A 19,176-nucleotide genomic window follows, 5' to 3' on the forward strand; every position below is an offset into this window, starting at 1 on the left:
CCCTTAAACGATCCGGTGCACCTTCCCGCCTGGTACAACCTAGCCCGGGATCCCCCCCCCCCCACACACAGGGGGTCTCTGCGGACGTTGGAACATCTCCATTTACGTTTCCTGACAACGTTATTGAGTCTTTTGGAAACCTACAGCGTTTTATTTTGCGCGTCGCAGTGTCGTGTGGCTGTGTTTGGTGTCATCGTCGGGTGTTTATTTACTCGTTCAGTGACACTTGAGACGCAAGGCATCAGGTTTAAGATCGGCTCATGAATGAAACATTGTTGATCCCGGAGGATTCGTGGTGGGGTTGGGGGATCAGTAACAATGCTGACTTGGGCTTGAATGTCACTCGTTAACGAAAAACACATTCATGCATATTCACATAAACACATGCACGTACACACACACACACACACACACCCCCACACCCCCACACACACACACACACACACACACACCCCCACACACACACACACACACACATACACACATGCACACAAACACAGGCAGAACATCAAACTCACTCGTCTTAACAATTTATCATAACGATTTCATTATTATAATAATGATTTAATAGCTGTCGCCTGAGGGTATTTTTGGTGCCTCGTGATATGTCGGTTTCAAACTGATCTTGCACATCTGTCACACACACACACACACACACACACACACACACACACACACATACACACACACACACACACACACACACACACACACACACACACACACACACACACACACACACACACACACACACACACACACACACATAATTATCTTCTCGGGTTGCGTAATGTGGTGGGAGGGGGGTCTTGCGATGAAAGATGTTGAGCCCTCTGGGATTAGTTGACACATTTTCAAAAACGCTTTTCAGTCTTTTGCTTTTAAAAATGGAACAGATCTTTAACTTTTAACCCTCACAATTTACCAACTATTGATCCAATTAAAATGAATACACATATTTCTGTTATTATGGTGAATGATGAAGATAAATTGTATCAACCACCATATCTATTATTAAACTATGTGTATAACTGTTAATTATGTTAATTATTACTGTTAACTGGCATACCACCCTCTCTCCGTTTCAAACTCTCTCTTTCTCCCTTTCTCTCCCACTCTTCCTTTCTCCCTCACCGTCTCCCTCTTTCCCTGTCTTATTCTCTCCCTCTTTCCCTTTATCCAGGTCATAAATCATTGAACACAGTGGTCAACGTTGGGCAGAGATTATGTCCATGCAAAGTAAGTAGGCCTAACTGCTGACTGCATCCCCACAACATTATAGTTATACCAGCAATAGCAACAATAACAGCACTGGGGGATGTGATCCCAATTAGCAATATGGATACTTAAAGTGAAGTGCTGTTGTACTCAGTGGTACATTTAAACAATTATCCACCAGAAACTCTTCTGCTTACTGCAGATGCTTGCCGAGACAAGACAAATCAATGTGACAGTAAGAATCCCAGGAAGGCACGTTCCTTGTGCGGATGACAACAAAAACGATTTTATGCAATAACGGGCGTGGCATAAATAATTCCTGCATCCACATAAAAACCCACCAGATGAAGATGATTGATTTTTATTTCATGGCACATAATATGAGACAATGATTCATACATTTATCTGAAAGAGATGCCACTGAACATGGGGGGCGGATTGGGGGGGCTGGGTCAGTCGCTGAATGCCTTAACATTAAACACTATTGTTGTTGACAAAACAAGCTGACCGACAACAGAGCCTCCACTGTCGCCACGGGGCGTGGTAGGATAGTAGTGATTACATTGTTTGGCTCTGTTGAAATGTAGTGGGTTCAATTTCCCATTTCTGGAACCTAACCTGCAGGAAGTCCGTGAACAAGAGGCTCCTTAAAGGACGATACCGGTCTGGGCTAAATTAAACACTACTATAATTAGTAGGAAGTACTTTGTTGTGCCTAATCTGCATAAGAGCATGTAGCAAGGATTTGCCTAACTAAAGTTAACTAAAGCTAAAGTAAACAATAGCTCAATATTCTTCATGATAAGAGATGAGATTGTGTTCTTATCATTGTACTAGGATTCACTGTTTTTTCTGTCCACAAACTTTCATAAACTCTTTGCTTACGCCACAGGCATTGATTCCAATAGAGGAGGCAGAATAGGTCAAACCAAGCAATTTTACCTAATTGGATTAGTAACTCAGTTTTAAATTAAACAAGGAGGGACAGTGACGTAGCCTACATTTAATCACCCAAACCGGAATTGTCCTTTGGATTCGATGGGTACGATTAGATTAAACTTAATTGTCATTGCAGTGTACTGAGACAATGAAATGCATTTGACCATCCAACCAGAAGTGCAGAAAAGCAGTAAGAGTATGAGTATATACATAGGCTATGCATATTGTAATATATAAATAATTAATATACTGTATATTGCATATGCAGTATGAACCGTAATAGCGGTGTTGACTAATACATTTCTGATATTATAGAGTAGAAAATGATCAACTATGAACATGAGCGACAACAGCAGTAGGCTAGTACAAGTAATGCCTTGGAGAAGGATGTTATATACCGAATAAGGTTTGAGGTATGAGGGGAATAATACGTTGAAGACACTTGAATGACCTGTACGGTACCTGTATTCACTGGAGGTCTCTTTGGATTAAAGCATCTTTGTGAGGAGGTAACAGAGAAATTAAATGACAGTTAAATTACAGTTTTCAAGGCGCCGATAGTTATGGTGTGTATGTCTGTGTGTGTGTGTGTGTGTGTGTGTGTGTGTGTGTGTGTGTGTGTGTGTGTGTGTGTGTGTGTGTGTGTGTGTGTGTGTGTGTGTGTGTGTGTGTGTGTGTGTGTGTGTGTCAGTGAACGAGGCAGACAGCGTGGTGAAGGTGGCTGAGTGGCAGCAGACATACTACGCCCATGACTCCGGCATCCAATCAGGGGCCACGACACTGCGGGACGACGAGAGCAGCACAGAGTACAGCCTGAACAAGAAGTACGCGGGTAGTGCTAGCACCGCCGCCGCCGGGGTTAGCGCTGGGAGAGGCGGGAACGGGGACGCCGCCGAGGGTGACGCAGACAGCCCCACCGGTGAGGAGACCTCCGAGATCACGTGTTTGTTTTGTTGGTGTTCGTTCATCACTGTGGAAGTTTTGTTGGTAGGGGATGGGGGGAAGAAAAAGTGGATTTGTGTGAGAATCGATTTGCTGCGTCAATACCCGTACCGTCAGGTTGACCCCGAAAACATTTTATGTAAACCCCAAACGTCAATGTTTTCTTAGTGGAAGCAAACTAACGGCGCCGTCCTCCAGAGGGCGCTATCGCCGATAGTCGACTGCATCAATTATGTTATGTGCTGTTTGGCCACATTCATTAGAAAAACAATGGCTGACCCAAATGGCGTTAAACCAGACAAAATCATACATAAAAAACGTGATATAGTATTGCTTTTATGTTTAAAGAATCACAATACATTTCTTATTGCCACTTAAATAATTCAGTAAGATTGTATCGTAAGGTCCCTGCTGTGTCCTGTCACTATTAGTCGGTGAGTGTCTGGTCTTTTTTATCCTTGTTTAGCTGTCAGATTTTCATTATGTTCCTGTTTAGATGTATCCGTCCATCTCCCTCTCTCTACCGCTCTGTCCCTGTCGCCTCTATCCATCTTCAGACTCTAAAGCCCTGGCTTGAACTTCACCACTCTTATTTCTGTCTCTCTGTCACCACCTCTCCTCCATAACTCTCTCTCTCCCTTGCTCTGTGTCCCTCACTCTCCCTTCAACTCTCGCTCTCTCACTCTCTTCCCTCTCTTCAGCTCTTTATCTTCCGGGATTTTAGTAGACAACTCACTCGGTCACTGTCTCAATCACTCAATCACTGTCTTCTCCAATCAGTCACTCATTCCCTCACTCACTCACTCACTCACTCACTGAATCAGTGACTCAATCAGTGTCTTATCCTCTCACTTGCTCACTGTTTCATTCACTTGCTGTCGCACTCACTCAATCGCACACTCTGATCTCATATTCACTCAATTTATACTTCGATACAATGTATATTTATATACCACACTACCATACTTAAAGTAAACATATGAACAATACATTACCTGAAAGAACGTTTCACACTATCTACAACCCCGGTTGATAAAAGCACAATTTTATTTTCCTCTCAAAGGATCCCCAAGTGAAAGAAAGATATAATGTTCTGTCATCATCCTCTTCAAAGGCAGGTGGGTATTTATATTTAGTATTATATTGTATTAAGTAGGAGCATTCATCCAGTGTAAGAATATACCGGTTGCTGTCTGCACATTTATCTCCTGCCGTTATTATTATTATTATTATTATTTTGTACTTTTTTACCCTTAGAAAACATCATATGCAACACCCGACTATGCTAATGATCAGTATAAATAGCTGCCTTTTATAGCAAACTCCAGGAGGAATGGTACAAAGTTACAGTAGCACATCATTACACACCGGTAGAACCAGGAAGGCCATATTCATGAAGCGAGCATGGAGGCAACGTAGCGATGGTGCAGCTAAACCCTGGGATTCTCCTCGCTCTCGCCACACCGGATTAATTGTTGGCCCCTGTGTATGTTGGCTCGGCTAAACTACCTCATCAACAGTAGGGAAAACATTGAGGTGTTACCACAAACTGATGAAATATAACCTAGTCTGGAGTCAGACATGGGTGTGTTTCATGCCTGAAACATACATAATTTAGTGACTTTTACACTGTGTACACTGTAGAATGTGGAATGTAGAGCAAAGAATCTTGTTTTCTACAAGACCGATTTCTCACCAGTCGACTTTCTTATGTCATGAATAGGTCTGGCTTTAACTGGATAGAATGCTAAGCAGGAACCCCAGGTCATTCATCCTATATTTAATCTCTCTCGACCTTATAGAGCATAACTAAAAGGCTGCCATTCAATGAGGAACGAGAGCGGTGAACATTAGCTCTTTGAACCTATTAAGCAGAAGGGATTTCCGGCCCCTTCTCTCTCTCTATACATCTCTCTCTCTCTCTCTCTCTCTCTCTCTCTCTCTCTCTCTCCCTTTCTCCCTTTCTCCCTTTCTTTGTGGCAGAATTGCACCCCTCTGCTTAAGAATTGCCACATATAGAGTCAAAGCAAAGGATACATCAATGCCACACGTCTCATTGGCTCGGAAGCATGTGCCATTACGGGACAGGAAGAACTTTACGGCCCCGCGGGAATGTTTCATGCTGCTGTCGGATCTTTAATGGTCTAAGTGCAAAAACACTGTTTTGGAGAATAGTTACGAGGCACAACAGAGTTCCTGCTTTTAACCATTAGGAGGGGCATGCACATGTTTTTTGCAGTTTGAACTACAACAAAAGGGAACTGTTGTCTTGGTACAATAGGGAGGAGTGACGGGACCCAAAGCCAACCACTATGAATCTTAAGAGCCAAGAGGGAGCAGGCGTGGATTTTGTCTACCGATCGTTTTGTTGCAGTGCATATATTTTTCTATCCTAACTATGGATGTTTACTATGAATCAGCCAACTCTGATCATGGTTTGCTCCCTGATATTTACAGCATGGAGGCATCCCTTTGCAAGACGCCCTCCCCCACTACATGCTCCCGAATGACCTATGAGTTACATTATACAGTTCATAGATATCAGCCTGCCCTTTAGACATTTCAGAGCAGAGACCTCTCCCGTGTAAAACCTTGAACCATCTCGGGCCAAAAAACAAGCCAGAAGCCAGCAGATGAGATGTCACTCATTGATGTCTTGTAGCTTTCTGGTCATTTTGTATAACACAAAATACATGACATTGTGTTGAAACTACAATCGATGCTTTATAGAAAGGGTTATGCAAACAAATACGCATTCAAACAAGCCCAATGCATGGTTCCAAGCGTAAACGGCTCCTCCATTGCTGACCAAACTTTTGGTTCATCTCTCATTAAGTTGAGAAAAACTTGACTGAGAATTCTATTTCGGAGTTGGTGAAGCATGACTGTATTGCTAGATATCAAAACATAGGTTGTTAAATCAATCAAGAGGAACTTAATTAGGTCATTTAAGATAACGCCTTTGCGTTAATTAGCTAATGATTTGTGCAGAACAGCACTGATAAGAAAAGCCAACGTCCGAGCTTTCTAAAGATTTTCTTTATGTTGAACTTAATCAGAAAACACATAACTATGGCAACCCGAATGAAAGATTTTTTTTTGCCTTGAGGTCCCTCCATTTACCTTTAGCGAGCAAAAGCCAAAACAACATTGCATTGTTTACAGAAAGAATTGTCGGTGGACAAGGGATGAATGCTTCAGGTTTTGTTGTGGTTTGTTATTTAACTCAAGCTAAAAATTGCAATGCATTCTGGTTAACGAAGGAAGGTGAGGGTATGCTTGACCTCAAGGGACATCACAAACTGATGTTTCATGTGTTTTTCTCTTCTTGATGATATCAATGCTCTTGATATGATAAGTACACCGGTGGCAATGGATATCTTCTCGGAAGGACAATAACATCTCATCTAATCTGATCAGAAATGCAACTAAAATGCCACTGTCCCATGAGTCCAAGTGGACATTGTAAAACACCATAGTGACCATAGACAAGTTAGTCGCACTAAATATCACAGACTGCTTGAAGATATAATTAAGACACCCAGGGAGGAGACTACGGGCCCTATCTTGCATCCGGCGCAAGTGACTTAGTCACTGGCGCATGTGTCGTTGCTAGTTTACAACTGGCGCAGAGCGTTCTTTTCCCACCACCGCCACTCGCCGGTAAATTAGGGATTGATCATGCGCCCCAAGGGGCGGTTCGGCGGAAGGAGGAGGCGTGTTCTGGCGCAAACGGTATTTTGCCGTTTCTGAATACCATTGCGCTACTGACTACTGTTTAAAGTCAGTGGCGCGTTGTTCAGATGCTATTTTAAGGGCGCATGCATACATGCGCATGCGATGCATACGGATTGCTTGTGCACCTCGCGCATACACTTTGCTTCTCTCATCTACCTAGCCGCACATTCTTGGTAAATTATTTGGGAAAGAACAGCTGATGCAGCGGTAATAAGTTGTACTTTTAAATCAATGCATCTGCAAACACCGTACAGCAAACACATATTTTCTTGACACAGACATCGTGTAGGCCTACATGCCCATAACTTTTAGGATTGATGAGTATTTGATCGTGAAAAACATTGTTTTACCGCGAGTGAGTGTTAAAAAGAATGAATGAATGCGGGCGCGCGTGTGTGCTCTGTTTAAACACACGCAAACTAAACACGTAACGCATAATACAATCAATGGCAATGTCTATTACCGCGGGGACACATGCATATTAGGATAGCATACAATACTGATAAGAAACAATGTTTATAATGTATTGCGTATATCATTAAATAGAACCACAGTTACCGCATATAATAATAATAATTAATAATAATTCATTATATTTATATAGCGCTTTTCAATGACCCAAAGACGCTTACAGAAGGGGGGGACCTAACTCACCACCACCAGTGTGTAGCACCCACTTGGGTGATGCACGGCAGCCAATCTGCGCCAGAACGCTCACCACACACCAGCTTGAGGTGGAGAGTGAGGGAATTGATAAGTCAGCCAATTGTACAGGAGGATTATTAGGAGGCCTGATTGAATGAGCCTGGTTGGGCCAGGACACTGGGGAAACCCCTACTCTTTGCGATAAGTGTCCTGGGATCTTTTATGACCACAGTGAGTCAGGACCTCGGTTTTACGTCTCCTCCGAAGGACGGCACCTTCCACAGCACAGTGTCCCCATCACTGCACTGGGGCATCGGGATTGATGAGTGAAGGGGCCAGAGGGAAGAGTGCCACCTATTGGCCACCACCCGACACCACTTACAGCACCTGGTATTCCCAGGCGGTCTCCCATCCAAGTACTAACCAGGCCCGACCCTGCTTAGCTACCGAGATCAGACGAGATCGGGCGTGTTCAGGGTGGTATGGCCGTGTTCAGGGTGGTATATCATATGATACGTTTTCTTTGGCGAAATTTATTTGAGGACTCAGTATTTCTGAAGTTGTGGAAGAAAACCCCTTATTCCATGTGTGAATTAGGCCATATTATTTGGAAATAAACTGAGCCATTTGCAGTTTGAAATTCATGTGCAGCATCTGTCTCATCGGACAATGCAGACGCGCTGTCAAAATATCAACTCGTCCGATTCAAATGCGCTCATGGCTCTTAAAGGGAATGGGAGCTGGCACTCTCATTGGTTTGTTGGACGTTACGCCCAAACCACACCTACGGGTAATTAGGCTGCTTCAGACCAACCCTTTTGACACTTGCGCCGCGACGCAAGTGTCATTTATCCGCCTGTAAAATAGCGATAGCGCCGTAGAACCGCCCACAAAGCTACTTGCGCTTTGCGCTTCCCACTTGCGTTTCAGACCGTTAAAATAGGGCCCGTACGTCTGGTCCGTGAGGATGAGCGACATAGGCAATAGTCCTTAGATAGATGAAATTGTTTTGTTTGGCCCGTGACCCCAGCTTCTCATATTGATGTGCATCTCCTTCCCTACCCCGTAAACACATGACCGTAATATCAATGTCACAGTGAAGGAGTTTGCGGTCATCTGCTCATGGTGATGAATGATGAGGCCGTCGTTCACATCTAATGGACTGTACCCTTCAACATTTTAGAATAGAAAGACACCTTCAAATACCTCCTTTTAAGTCGTTAAATCTCCCCTCGAACCCCATATGTATGTCAGGCTTCAAGGCTGACCTTGTGTCGGCGTGAGGCTTTAAAGGGGTCCCGTAGCTTTTAGACACGTGCAATCAACTCTCCACATACCACATACATATTCACAGTGGTCTCCCGGCACAACATCGACGAGAAATTACAAAATGTCACAGTGATCATTTTCAAAATAACGAGGATAGTAAAAAACTAGGCAATTAACAGGGAACTGGGTTAGATGAATGGCCAAAAATGACGACGTTATCTTTTCTCTTTAATACGCCTCATCAAGAGACAATAAAGAGCTGAAATCAATTAAAGGAATCGGGAGGAAATAATCGTTTAAGCTGTGCTCATTAATTTGGTGATTCGCATGGCTAATTAAATATAGGGATTGACTGATTGATGGCGGTGTATTTTGCCTTTATTATTTGGTTATTCGTTCTCCATAAATCCCAGCACAGACTCATGTTCCACTACAGTAGTTTATGCCATTCCCAGACCTGCCACGCATGGTCGCACAAACGACAGCCTCACCACACACACGGCAACCCCGTGACCGAATATTCACCTCACTTATTGTTGTTTATATTCAAAGACCCGATGCTTTTTATGTGTGTGTGTGTGTGTGTGTGTGTGTGTGTGTGTGTGTGTGTGTGTGTGTGTGTGTGTGTGTGTGTGAGTGTGTGTGTGTGTGTGTGTGTATGTTTAAAGTCCCTGACAAACACCAAAGAACAGCTCACACATCCACACTGCCGCTCCCATTTATCCTCTTCAACTTCTTCCAGACGTCAGTGTTTGCACGGCAGCGACTCTGAGAGAACACGCGCTGTCACTGTCATTGCTCTTATCTCTAATCTTTCTCTCTCCCCCCTCTCTCTCTCTCCAATCCTCCAGACCTCGACCTCCAGTACTCCCTGACCAGGGCCCAGCGCGTCCGAGCCGCCATGTTCCCGGAGACGCTGGTGGAAGGGGAGGCGGCCATGCCCGTCCAATCGGACCCGGCGCAGCAGAGCAACGTGCAGCGGTTGGCCGAGCCCTCCCAGCTGCTGAAGACGGCCATCGTGCACCTGATCAACTACCAGGACGACGCGGAGCTGGCCACCAGGGCAGTGCCAGAGCTCACCAAGCTGCTGTCGGATGACGACCCGGTGAGCCGGCCGGCACTGGCTCTCTCTCTTGCCCGCTCTCTCGCTGTCGCTCTCCGGACGCATGCACAGACACGCTCTCGCTTTCTGACATACACACACACATAAAGAATCACACTCTCTTTCACTCTCCATCTCACACACACACGCACGCACACGCACACGCACACGCACACACTCTTGCTCCCTCTATAGGTTTAATCACCAAACAAGATGACCCATCACCCATTTTGTCTCCAATCACAGCAGATTACACAACTACACAACAGTCAGCCCTCCCCAGTCAGTTCTCATCATTATCATCAGCATCTATGTGAATGTGCTGTGTGTCTGTGTGTCTGTGTTTGTGTGTATGTGTGCGTGTGTGCGTGTGTGCGTGTGTGCGCGGCCACCAAAGGTGGTGGTCAACAAGGCGGCCATGATCGTGAACCAGCTGACCCGGAAGGAGGCCAGCCGCCGGGTGCTGGTGCAGTCGCCCGCCATGATCGCGGCGGTGGTGCGCGCCATGACGTCGGCGGCCGACATCGAGACGGCCCGCTGCGCCGCATCCGTCCTCCACAGCCTCTCCCACCAGAGGGAGGGCCTGGTCGCCATCTTCAAGTCTGGGGGGGTGCCGGCCCTGGTCCGGATGCTGAGGTACGGCCGCCCCAGGGGTCTGAATCGGAAAGTGACCTACGTACATTGCCGCTTTCTGTTGACCAGTACGATATGGATGGCAATTCTGTAAAAATTGGGTTGTTCTGGTATTCAATTGAGTTTATTTTATGAAAGGGGCTGCATCAAAACCGAACCAAACATAGTTGAATGCGAATCAACCACTCACCAAGTCAAATTGATGTTTTAACTCTAAGATTACATTGACATTTATGTTTTTTACCCGAAAATGATTCTTTTGTCAACCTGTCGATTGTGGAACCAAAGAATCCTGATGAGGGCATATTGGAATCCACAACGGTTCATCTTAACGCGCCAATGCTTCTCAGGGTGCTTTGATAACAATGTCTACACAGCTTATTTGGTCTGCAGGCAGCTTCGTTTTTCGAAGAATTACTTGAAACTTGACAGATTCCGAAATAAGGGAGCTCCTCTCAGACTGCGAGTTTAATTGGGGGGGGGGGACTGGCGTCCATAAGTGTTGCATTACGAATGTCTGCTGGACTGTTCCTTGGCATGTCTACTTTGCTTGCGTGTGTGAAAGGGCCCAAGACAGAAAGTGTTCCAGAACGCTGCTGCCTTGTGTGAATAGTGAAAATCATGAGCAGTGCCGGGAACTATGTGTGAAAGAGGCTATAGACGGATAGGAAGGAAATGGGTTGCTGAATGGAGGAGTGGGTGCCAGGAGGGGATGGATTGATGGATGATAGATGGATGATTCGTGGTTGGGTCAGCGGGTCAGTGGATGGATAGATGCATAGATGGATAGATGATAAATGGTTTTAATGGAGGAGTGGGGCCGGTGGCTAGGCATACTTAGTGAATCCCAGGAGAATTAGGAAGGAAAGAAGACAGAGAGAGAGAAAGAGAGAGAGAGACATACAGAAAGAGAGTTGTAGCGAGAGACAGAGAGAGGAATTAGAATTCAGTTCAAGTGAGGAGTTTAAAAAACAAAAGCAGTGTGACTGAGTGAGAGAGTGAGAGAGTTTGATACCGGGTGAACGAGGAACGGAACCCGGGCACGGGTGAGAAGGCATCTCTGAGGGATAAACAACAGAAAGACAGGGGGAAGCAGACACACAGACAGATAGGTGAACCTAGAATTGAGACTTTCAGAGCAGGAATTGTGTTGTGTTTCTCACTCTAGCAGCTATTGGCATGGGAAATGCATCAGTCAGCTGAATGGCATAACAACAGAACCTGCTAAATCCCCTGGCAATCCCTAACTATGGGAGGCTTTGGATCAGACAATGTGTGCCATGTCAACTATGACACCATAACACAGTCCAAAAAGAAAAGATAGCAATACTGAATAGTTATCTATATCTGTATTTATTGAGGTTTTTATCATTCCTTTTGTATAGGATTTGTGTTTATTTAGGCAAGGCAAGGCAACATTATTGATAAAGCAATTTTCATACACGACTCAAAATGCTTCACAAACAATAAAATGAAATAATCAAAGAAAATAGATAAGTAAAACAAAACCAAGGCAAAGTTAAAAATTGCATTGTTAAATTCAAATACATTCAAATGTAAATGCATTTGTGTATTTAGCAGTAGATTCTCTTGATCTCCTTTTGATTGTCGCATGAAATGTTCATCGATGTTTCGCTTCACACACAGAGCCATCCTGTATTTGCTTGGAGGAGAAAAATCATCCAGTACATTATAGATGTTATTCTTGGCAATATTGACCTTGTTTCCGCGTGTACTGTGCACAAAGACACGGACTGAGATTATCCATTTAGCCGACGAAGCAAACAAACAGCGGTTATGTATGCACGCGCGTGTGTGCGTGTGTGTGTGTGGCTGTCTATATGTGTGTGTGTGTGTGTGTGTGTGTGTGTGTGTGTGACATGAACCCCAGCCAGCTCCGCTCACGTCTCCCAGACCTACTCCGGGCACGGCAACGACAAATAGCTAATCCTCGAGTGGGAGCTTTGACTGAATCCATAATTCACAGTTATAATTGATTCTGCGGCTTAATACACATAATAAAAGGAAGGAAGAGGGGAAGAAAAGATAAATAAATAAAACTTCATGAGTTTCAAAGACACTTGGCAGAGTTTGTGAGTATTTCTGAAATATATTAATACCATCATCCCACTCGCGTCCACCTCTCTCCTCCCTCATTGTTTCCTGTCGTCTCACCTTTCTTTCGCTATCTCTTCTTTCCACCTCCACCTCTCTCCCATAACTGTCGTTGTTCGTTCCATCCTGCCCTTATTCACCTCCTTTATAACTTCCTACACCTCCTCCTCCACCTCCTCCTCTCTCTCCACTAATCTCCCTATCAGACCTTCTGTTTACAAGCAGCCTCGGTCTGTCTTCATCCTCTGCGTACGCCTGCATGGCAATCTATGTGTGTGCCCACACGCGCGTGTCTGCATGTGTGTGCGTGAGTGTTCGTGCGGGAGTGTGCGCGAGTGTTTCTGCACAGTATGAACTAAACCGTACCAAAACAAGAACAGGTGTTCTTGTTAGTTTGTGGAGAATGAGATCGAAAGCATAAGTCAGGTTGGATAACAATCTTAAACCTCCCTAACTATATTCCCCTCTACTTCTCCAAGAGTGGATCATACATAACCATATTCTCCTGCAACATCTAGAAATTCTGTCGTCTTATCCTCCCATAGTTTCCATTCTGTCATTTTCAACATATCTTTCTGTTGCCTTTTATTTTCAACTAGTTTCAATGTTCTCGACACTGGATGCCTCGAAGAGAATCCCTCTTGTAACTAAAAATATTTTGTTCATTCTTCCTTTCCTCCTATCCCCTCACCCAGGGACCCCTCTCTCACTCTCTCCAATTCCCTCTCTCTCTATCTCTCTCGCTCCCGCTCTCTCACTTTCTACTTCTCGCGCTCTCTGTTCTTGGGTGGCTACATCAGCTATTTGGGTGCCAGGGTTAAAGGAGATTGAGCTGTAACTTTGAGACAGGATATTGGCAGTATGGTGTTACAGCTAAGCTTTGGGTACCCCCTATAAAACAGAAGCCCGTTCTCAAACGGTCCAGAAAGCCAGAGAGACTTGTTGAGTACGTGCACTGCTTTGAATGCCCGGTGTATAGGGCTATGTGGTATGGAACTTTGAGATGCATATCAAAGTGTAATTTGTGAACCCACAGTTTATTTGCAGTGACTTCATCAAGCCTTCTGTCTTGTTTTGCCATGTTTTATTTGTATATATTTTATGTGTAACATCCAATAACGAGAACTTTACACTAAATATTATTCACTTTTTATATTGTAGATGTAATTTCTTTGTTTCTCTAATCAATACCCATGGACATTTCATTTTTGAAATTTGTATGCCCTTTGCCTCAGGTGCCAACATATCAGAAAAAATCATTAATCAAATTTAAATTTCTCTCTCTCTCTCTCTCTCTCTCTCTCTCTCTCGCTCTCGCTCTCGCTCTCTCTCTCTCTCTCTCTCTCTCCCCCCCCTCTCTCCCTCCCCCTCCGCCAGCTCTCCGGTGGAGTCGGTGCTGTTCTACGCCATCACCACGCTGCACAACCTGCTGCTGCACCAGGAGGGCGCCAAGATGGCGGTGCGCCTAGCCGACGGCCTGCAGAGGATTGTGCCCCTGCTCAAGAAGAGCAACCCCAAGTTCCTGGCCATCACCACCGACTGTCTGCAGCTGCTGTCCTACGGCAACCAGGAGAGCAAGGTGTGTGGGTGTTTGTGTGTGTGTGTGCGTGCGTGCGTGTGTGTGCGCGTGAGTGTGCGTGTTTGTATGTGTGTCTGTGTGTGTGTGTGTGTGTTGGGGGGAGAGCCATGACTGTGTCTGTCTGTTAGGTAAGCCGACACCATTCTAAAATTAAATGTGATTTCACTCTAAGTTGTTTTGGATAAAAGTGTTGTATTCGGCTAAAAGGCTTAAATAAGAAGAGTGAAGAATGGTAATAATAGCAACTTGTCGTTTATCATAGTTGTTTGGATGACGGCAGAAGCGACTCTTGTTTTATTCTGCTGATCCTACTTCACCTACATGGTTCAGTAATCAATGAATGCTATTTTTAGATACCCACCCACACTGCCTCTCCCAAATCTTTCTCACCCATCTGCTCTCTCTCTCTCTCTCTCTCTCTCTCTCTCTCTCTCTCTCTCTCGCGCTCTTTCTCTCTCTCTCTCTCTCTCTCTCTCTCTCTCTCTGTCTCTGTCTCTCTCTATCTCTCTCTGACCTGTTCTCTCTCTATCAGCAACCCCTCTCTCTCTCACCCACCCTCTCCCTCAAGCATTCTCTCTCTTTCTCTCTCCCTCCCTCCTCCTTTGAAGAGAGATTACATCACAGATCCCTGATCCCCTCCTCTCACTCATAACTTCAACACCCTAACACGCCTTCCTGTGGTTATTTTTTTCTTGAATTACCGCGGGTCAGCTTATCATCCTGGCCAATGGGGGCCCAGAGGGGCTGGTCTTCATCATGAGGAACTACAACTACGAGAAGCTGCTGTGGACCACCAGCCGAGTGCTCAAGGTGCTCTCCGTCTGTCCCAGCAACAAGCCCGCCATTGTGGAGACCGGTAGGTCTACGGGTATGACTGGGCATTAGCACTGGTCCCATCAACGCATCGCACTGTTTTGTATTGTGTATTACGGCCAGGATCACTTCTTGTGTTCAGCGACTTTTCAGATAACCGCCCTGATAGATTCTCGTCACTGATCTTATCTAATGGCGCGTTTCCACTGCAGGGTGCGGAACGGATCGGATCGCAAAGGTGCGGATCGGGTCGCGTTTCCACCGCCAAAAGTGGGCGTGACCCGGACTTTGCCGTACCCGTTCCGGCCTCGTTCTCGGGACTCCTCCGTTGGGGTACCGAAAACGAGACGAGACGCTTGAAAGGGTCCCGGGAAATTCTAGCTACACACCCCCTCCGTTGATTGGTCAACAGAATCATCACTTCCGGGTGACGCGGGGATAAAAACAAACAAACAGTAGCCTCGAGGTATTATTCTTTACAATTAACATGTCGCGTAAAACGCTTGCTTGGGCGAACAAGGAGGTGGAGACGTTCGTCTGCATTCTTGGGGAGGAAGACGTTGTTTACGATGTTTACGTAGCTGCCGCGGCGATCGACATCCGGCCTACCACAAAGGGTACTGTCGGCAGTGGAAACGCGACCTCGGAACTGAGCTGGGCTATACCGCCCCCTCCCTACCGCACCTTTGCGATCCGATCCGTTCCGCACCCTGCAGTGGAAACGCGGCATAATGTTCAACATTTCCTCAACTCCTTTACATCAGCTGGCCAACGTTCCCGTAGAATAACCCTATACATCAGTGGTTTTCAAACTGTGGGGCGCGCCCCCCCTGGGGGGCGCCAGAGTACTTCAGGGGGGGCGCGACATGAGAAAAAAATAAACCCGAAAAACCCACTGAAAGTCATGATTCAAATCATCAGTCGTTTAACAAATCTACACACTTGTATCTTCAATAATATCTAAACAGAATTTCGATATCATTTAAAATTTCTTCAGAATCACAGTTTTAGTTTCATACCGCTTCGTTTTCAGCTGTTTTCATTGAAGACGTCAGCCCATTCTGATACACCTACTTCTAGACATCGTAACTCATTCCTTTTTCAACCGTTTACCATCGTTCAAACCATTAAGCAAATCTACACACTTGTATCTTCAATTCTATGGAAACGGAATTTTGATAGCATTTATACTTTTTCAGAATCACAGTTTTAGTTTCAAACCGGCATCGCTTTCAGTTGCTTATAATAATTTAGGTCACCATAGCAACGCCGGTAAACAAACCCCGCCGAATAGTATAATCTCTGGACTGAAAAGGCTGATCTGATTCGACTGGCAGTTTACACAGATTAAGATGTCAAATGTATTTAAAAAAGGTTAAGCTAAAACATGCTTAGATAAAGTTGTTAAATTGTGTTAAGAAATGTGTTTAAAAACGCACAAAGATGTAATGTTTCAGAATAACGTTTAAAATGTTTAAAAAATATGTTTAAAAAATGTTTCAAATGTTTGGGGGGGGGGGGGCTCAGCTGAATTTTTTTCTCTGAGGGGGGGCTCACTCTCTCACACTTTGAAAACCCCTGCTATACATGATATACCCTAGTATACAGTCATAGATTGTGTGTGTCTGTAGGTGTATAATAACAGATTGTCTGTGACTGTTTGTATATAATGATCAGGGATGCAAACTCGTCACCTTTCGGCAAAATTCACAGTTTTTACCAAAAAAAAGGGCATCCACGTGAATTGTGAAGATCTGCAAAAAATGGGGGCGGGGGGTCTACGTCTCATCAAAGTCTTCAATGTGCACCAACCTGCATAGTAGGGTGGGTCACGCCATCTGCCTGTTCTGTCGGCTAAGCCCCGCTTCTGCTGATAAACTATCTCGTGCCGCTCGTTTACTGGTTTGTTCGTGCAAACTGCTATCAACCCTTCCAGGCAGCGTGGAGAACACGCTCACTTTTAGCAGCATGTTTTATAGAGGTAATTATGCAGGTGATAAGGTTAGCTTGTCAACTTCAAGAACCAGCAAACCCACTGTTTCATCTGTAATTCAAAGAGATTAAAAGAATGAAGTGGTTTTGATTGGAAGTTTTAGGAAAGGGCGTTTCGCTGCCCAGACGGAGCTCACCTTCCACGCACACACCGTGGCATTATGCAACAAGTGTTTCGAAATGCGAGACTTTCTCTCGGACTCCACAGACAACAGCTGCCCAGACAGAGCCCCGCACGTCGGCACAAAGCGCACCGCCGCTGCCCCTTGGTCGTGACGTCAGAGTACCTTGTTGTCATGACAATAGCGCCACCTGTGTTCGCCTCAGGGTGTTCACAGCGTGTTTTGCTAAAAGGACTTAATTCAGTTACAGTGATGATACGCCATAGATTACTATGTTGAAGATCATTTCAAAGAAAAATTACCCACCAAATTACCTATGCCACTTCTCCATTGACCTGCACTGCACGGTACAGGTCAGAGTGGATCTGTAGCTATAAATTAACAGATTATGAGAATCAGAATCAGACAGTCTGTATATAGGTATATATTTATAGATTGTGTGTGCCTGCAGGTATATAACAATAAATTGTGTGTGTATAGTAATATATTGTGTGTCTGTATGTAAACAGTAACAAAATGTGTGTCAAGAGGTGTTAAGTAGCATACGGTTTGTGTTGTGTTTCTCTATCTGTACAGTTAAATATTGTTTGTGTCTCTAGGTATACAGTAACAAACTGTTTGTGTCTGTAGGTGGCATGCAGGCTCTAGGCCAGCACTTAACCGGTTCTAGTCAACGGCTGATCCAGAACTGTCTCTGGACTCTTCGCAACCTTTCTGACGCAGCGACTAAACAGGTAAACGCAGCAGTACTGCATCATGCAGCCACAATGCTATGGCCGAATATCCCTACTACCTCTAGTATTTGGTACTACTAGCACTATTCAAGTGTAAATACACTCCAGTTTGACTCTATGATTGCTGTAGCTACTCTGTTATCTATTTCTATGTCTACCTATCTATCTGTCTATCCATCACTCATTCTGTCGATCTATCTATCAATCTATCAATCTATCAATCAACCTCTCCATCTATCTCTCCATCTATCTCTCCATGTCTCCCTCTCTATGTATCTATCTATCTGTTTCTCACCCTATCTGTCTGTCTGTCTGTCTGTCTGTCTGTCTGTCTGTCTGTCTGTCTGTCTGTCTGTCTGTCTGTCTGTCCCATCTATGCGTCGGTCTGTCTGTCAAACTTTTTCTATTTACTCCACACGATTGCAGTGGGTCTTTCTGATTGCTGCAGCTACTGCCCTCGCTCCCGTTGTTTCCTCTTTGTGTTTGCAGCAGTAGGAATATTGTGTTGTTGGTTATTCCAATTATTTTATTGCATGCTGTGTTTTTTAGCCACTTTGACATCCATCACACCAGCCTTTCCTCAGCGTTCTCCAGTTTTACCGGGCTGCCTGACCCTCCGCTCTCCTCTCTAACCCTCCTACCCTCTCTTCATCTCTCCTCTCTGCACCTCTGCCCTTCAGGAAGGGTTGGACGGTCTTCTGCAGATCCTGGTCACCCAGCTGGGCTCCGACGATGTCAACATGCTGACCTGCGCCACGGGCATCCTCTCTAACCTGACCTGCAACAACTCTCGCAACAAGGTGCCCACACTCTTTCATTGCGCCGTAGTTTTCGGATTATGTGGCCCCTAGTAAAATACATCCTGTTCCCTCAGTCAGTTCATTGCCCACGGTTAAATGACACTATCCATTGTTTCCCCCATTAAACCCTTAAGTCCTGTTTGATACTATTAACATCATTGTCCATCCAGCACCTCCGGATGTACCTGTCCTTTCAAATAAGGTTTGCAGTAACTTTCTCTCTCTCTTTTTGGATTAGATGAGAAGAGGTTAGGGCTGGCCTCATCCCCTCTTCTGCTCCCATTTCTGCTTATCCGACTTGGCCTCGATTTCGGGCCGCCACTATTTCTCTGCAAGACCTCATTGATCTGGTGGCCAGAATAAAACCTTCATCAAGCCCTGCAGATATTGGACCAACTTCCATGCTTAAGAATGCACTTGGGTCTGTTGGTTCTTGCCTGGTCTCTATTATATAAAGCTACCCTGCCATCTGGTTATTTTAAACATGCAGTTGTTTAGCCTCTTCCGAGAACAACTGACCTCGATCTATCCCTTC

General features: G+C 45.0%; 1 protein-coding gene and 1 non-coding gene across 2 annotated transcripts in view; one reads left to right on the forward strand and one right to left on the reverse strand.

Annotated features, from left to right (window-relative positions):
* Positions 1-19,176, forward strand: part of LOC132450764 (junction plakoglobin-like) — a 72,661-nt gene that overhangs the window by 29,959 nt on the left and 23,526 nt on the right. Inside the window, 8 exon segments of the mRNA XM_060042865.1 lie at positions 1,184-1,239; positions 2,849-3,076; positions 9,603-9,856; positions 10,251-10,489; positions 13,979-14,180; positions 14,892-15,036; positions 17,738-17,841; positions 18,522-18,641. Of these exon segments, the coding sequence (XP_059898848.1) occupies positions 1,227-1,239; positions 2,849-3,076; positions 9,603-9,856; positions 10,251-10,489; positions 13,979-14,180; positions 14,892-15,036; positions 17,738-17,841; positions 18,522-18,641 (1,305 nt within the window). The 5' untranslated portion in view covers positions 1,184-1,226.
* On the reverse strand, positions 7,858-7,976 carry LOC132453142 (5S ribosomal RNA). The gene has a single exon (XR_009524613.1). It is a non-coding gene; the product is annotated as a 5S ribosomal RNA (ribosomal RNA).

This window comes from Gadus macrocephalus, chromosome 2 (genome assembly GCF_031168955.1).
Source record: "Gadus macrocephalus chromosome 2, ASM3116895v1".
In the NCBI taxonomy this organism is placed as follows: Eukaryota; Metazoa; Chordata; class Actinopteri; order Gadiformes; family Gadidae; genus Gadus; species Gadus macrocephalus.